The sequence below is a fragment of the Curcuma longa genome, chromosome 21 (genome assembly GCF_044706935.1).
Source record: "Curcuma longa cultivar G26 ecotype Majalengka, Jawa Barat chromosome 21, ITB_CL_G26_1.1, whole genome shotgun sequence".
NCBI lineage: Eukaryota > Viridiplantae > Streptophyta > Magnoliopsida > Zingiberales > Zingiberaceae > Curcuma > Curcuma longa.
In genome coordinates, this window is record NC_133881.1 from 5,475,434 (window position 1) to 5,478,149 (window position 2,716).

Sequence of the window (2,716 nt, forward strand, 5' to 3'; positions counted from 1 at the left end):
TGGACCGTCTAAATAGACTAGCAAACTATCTAAAACTCCTTTAGTTTGTTTTTATTCCGTGTTTTGATTTCTTCAAAGCTGAACCCTCCTTTCATGTTTAAAAAGTCAGTTAGGTAAGATAAAACATCATTAAAATTTTAAAAAGTAATTTGAGTCGACTTAATCCATATTGCAAGTCACAAACTCACAAGTAGTGTAGTGTTCCCGAGGGTTCAAAGTTGAACCCTCCTTTCATGTTGCTAGGATTGCAAGTCACAAACCCACAAGTAGTTTCAGTATCAAACATGCAATACCAAGTCAATAGACAAAATTCAAGAAGTGTTCAAAACATTTCATCCAAAATATGTTAGGAGACAACCGTGCAACATTCCACGGGACCTATTGATGAGTTACTACAACTCAAACAAGGAGAGATTACTGAATGTTCATAAAGGAAAGATGTCTCTTGCAGTGACGATTGTCTAACATAGCAAGTGATGCATCTGAGAGCTTTTAGCTCAATTGACACATAAAATCAAGATCATTTGACATGCAAAAACTAGATCATGATTCTGTGAATTCTTCTTATCTTCATGCTTGTTGGCATAAATAGTAGCTTAGAGTTTGACAGAGGAGAAGCCATTCAGTGAAAATTGGCATCATGAACGATGCCTTGCAGGCGAAAAAAATGATTTACCTCTTTGAAGTCTAGAATCAGAAACATTAGAGTGGTTTAAGCTTGCATAGAGTTCGCTCAGATCTGGATACCTGTCCTTGTAGAGGATAATGTACTTCTCTACGAATTTGGCCTCGGAAACCTTCATGTATGTATACACTTTGCAATCAGTTTCACAGTGCCCCCTAGACTTCAAGGTCGCCAAGATCCGATGTCTCGGAATCAACCTTCTCTCCAAGCTCATTATCAATAGTATTGGACGTATAGCGATGTAAGATGAAGCATATCCAACCTCATTTATCAAGAACTCCATTGTTCTCTGCAAAGTCATCGAAGACTTTAGCGGAAAGGTAGGACATTTCTGGAATGCCGCAACAAAATCGTCCTCTGACCACCCAAAGCTCCGAAACAATTCCATTTGGATCTTGAACTTCTCTGGACTGACCATGGAGAGTGCAAGCACAGTGCGATGGAACATCCCCGATGTCCGTGGCACTCCCAAATCCTCCGCGCGACTGATCAAGGACTTCAAGAAATCAGCTTTCAGTGCCACGAACAGTGGGTGATACCTCAAGATAGAGGCAAGCTTTGGGCCGTCCAAGCCACATTCCCGAAGCAACTCAAGGTTGGGCTGGATCTTCTTCTTGATGCTGTACCCAAGAAACAAATAGTTACTCTTGAACAACTTCACCAGCGCATCCTTGGACCCGAGAAGGTCTTGCCAAAATTCGATCTTAGGCACAGTGCGTTCGTGTTTCATTTTGACGGTGAAGGGATTCGATCGGACGAGGTGGACGATGTCGGATGGGGAGAAACCCAGATCTTCGAAAGCTCGGAACTTTGGGGCAAGTGTCTTCTCTACGTCCAAAAGAAGACATTTGGGGTAGTAATGTAGGAGCTTTTTCACTGATGCGTCATCGAAGCCGTATCTTTTGAGGAAAGCAATGACGGAGTCGGGCTGCTGCCGGGATTCAATGCCGTTGAAAAGCTTCGAAACCTCGGTGACTTTCTCCTGGTCGAAGCCACATGAGTCGACGAGGTACTGGGCCATGAACATGCGCTTCCCAGTGGTGGATGCGGCGCCGGCGGCGGTGGCGGAGGCCGAGTAAGGTAAGACGGCAAAGAGGAGGGCAGTATCGTGGGGGAGAGGAGAACGAGCGGAAGACACGGTTTTGCAGAAGAAGGAGAAGTAATGTAGCCTCTTCATCGTCTCTCCGACGAATATTTCGATTTGCCCTTCCGCAAAACCCTAGCGTGTTTATATTGTTCCGGAACTTTTTTTTTTTTCTTCAAATTTTATCATTTGTCCTCAGAATTTGATAATTTACATTTTACCCTCTAGTGAAATTCGCCGGACCAAAAAGAGTTAGTGAAAGTTTCATTTCAGCTCTCAAATTTCACATATATTTTTAACAACCTGTAGACTTTTAAGATTTAAAATTACATAATTTTTCAATTTTTTTATTTTATTTTTTGAAAATCATATTTCTTTTTTTATTTTCATAATCTTTTGTTCAATCGTCCAGGAACATTTGACTTTTAAAAAAAATCGAATCATTTACGTAAATGTACAAAAAAATCTCATTAATATTTAAACTGAATCAATATTCACATTAATCAAGGACATAAAAAATGACATATCTCAGAAATCTCAGATTCAAAATTTAGTTGTGACATATTGCCGAGATGATTTCTCTCTAGTGAATAGTGGGTTAGAGAAAGTTGACTATCTAAAATAACGACTATGAATGTTTTTCAATTTATCTTGATAGTCGATGAAAATTTTTTATGAGATAAGACTGATTGCTCAGAATTAATTGACATAAATTGAAGGTCTGATGTCAACTTTAAAAAACACCAAAAATAAAGAATTGGAACACTTGACTTATAAAAAAAATCAAAGTAAAAAAAATAAAATAAAAATAACTAATAAATGAATTAAGGAATGATGGTTCTCGATCGAAAATCTAGTAGCAACTATGCATTAGGGAGTGTGATTCTACAGAGGGGACAAGTATTGACTTCATTTTAGCCACATCCTGAGGCACTCATTGTGAAATA

General features: G+C 39.1%; 1 protein-coding gene across 1 annotated transcript; it reads right to left on the bottom strand.

Annotated features, from left to right (window-relative positions):
* Window positions 1-379: 379 nt before the first annotated feature.
* On the bottom strand, window positions 380-1,890 carry LOC141815487 (transcription termination factor MTERF8, chloroplastic-like). Its single transcript, XM_074703430.1, has one exon. It carries the CDS (start codon window positions 1,860-1,862, stop codon window positions 639-641), a length of 1,224 nt encoding a protein of 407 aa, XP_074559531.1. The 5' UTR covers window positions 1,863-1,890; the 3' UTR covers window positions 380-638.
* Window positions 1,891-2,716: the final 826 nt, after the last annotated feature.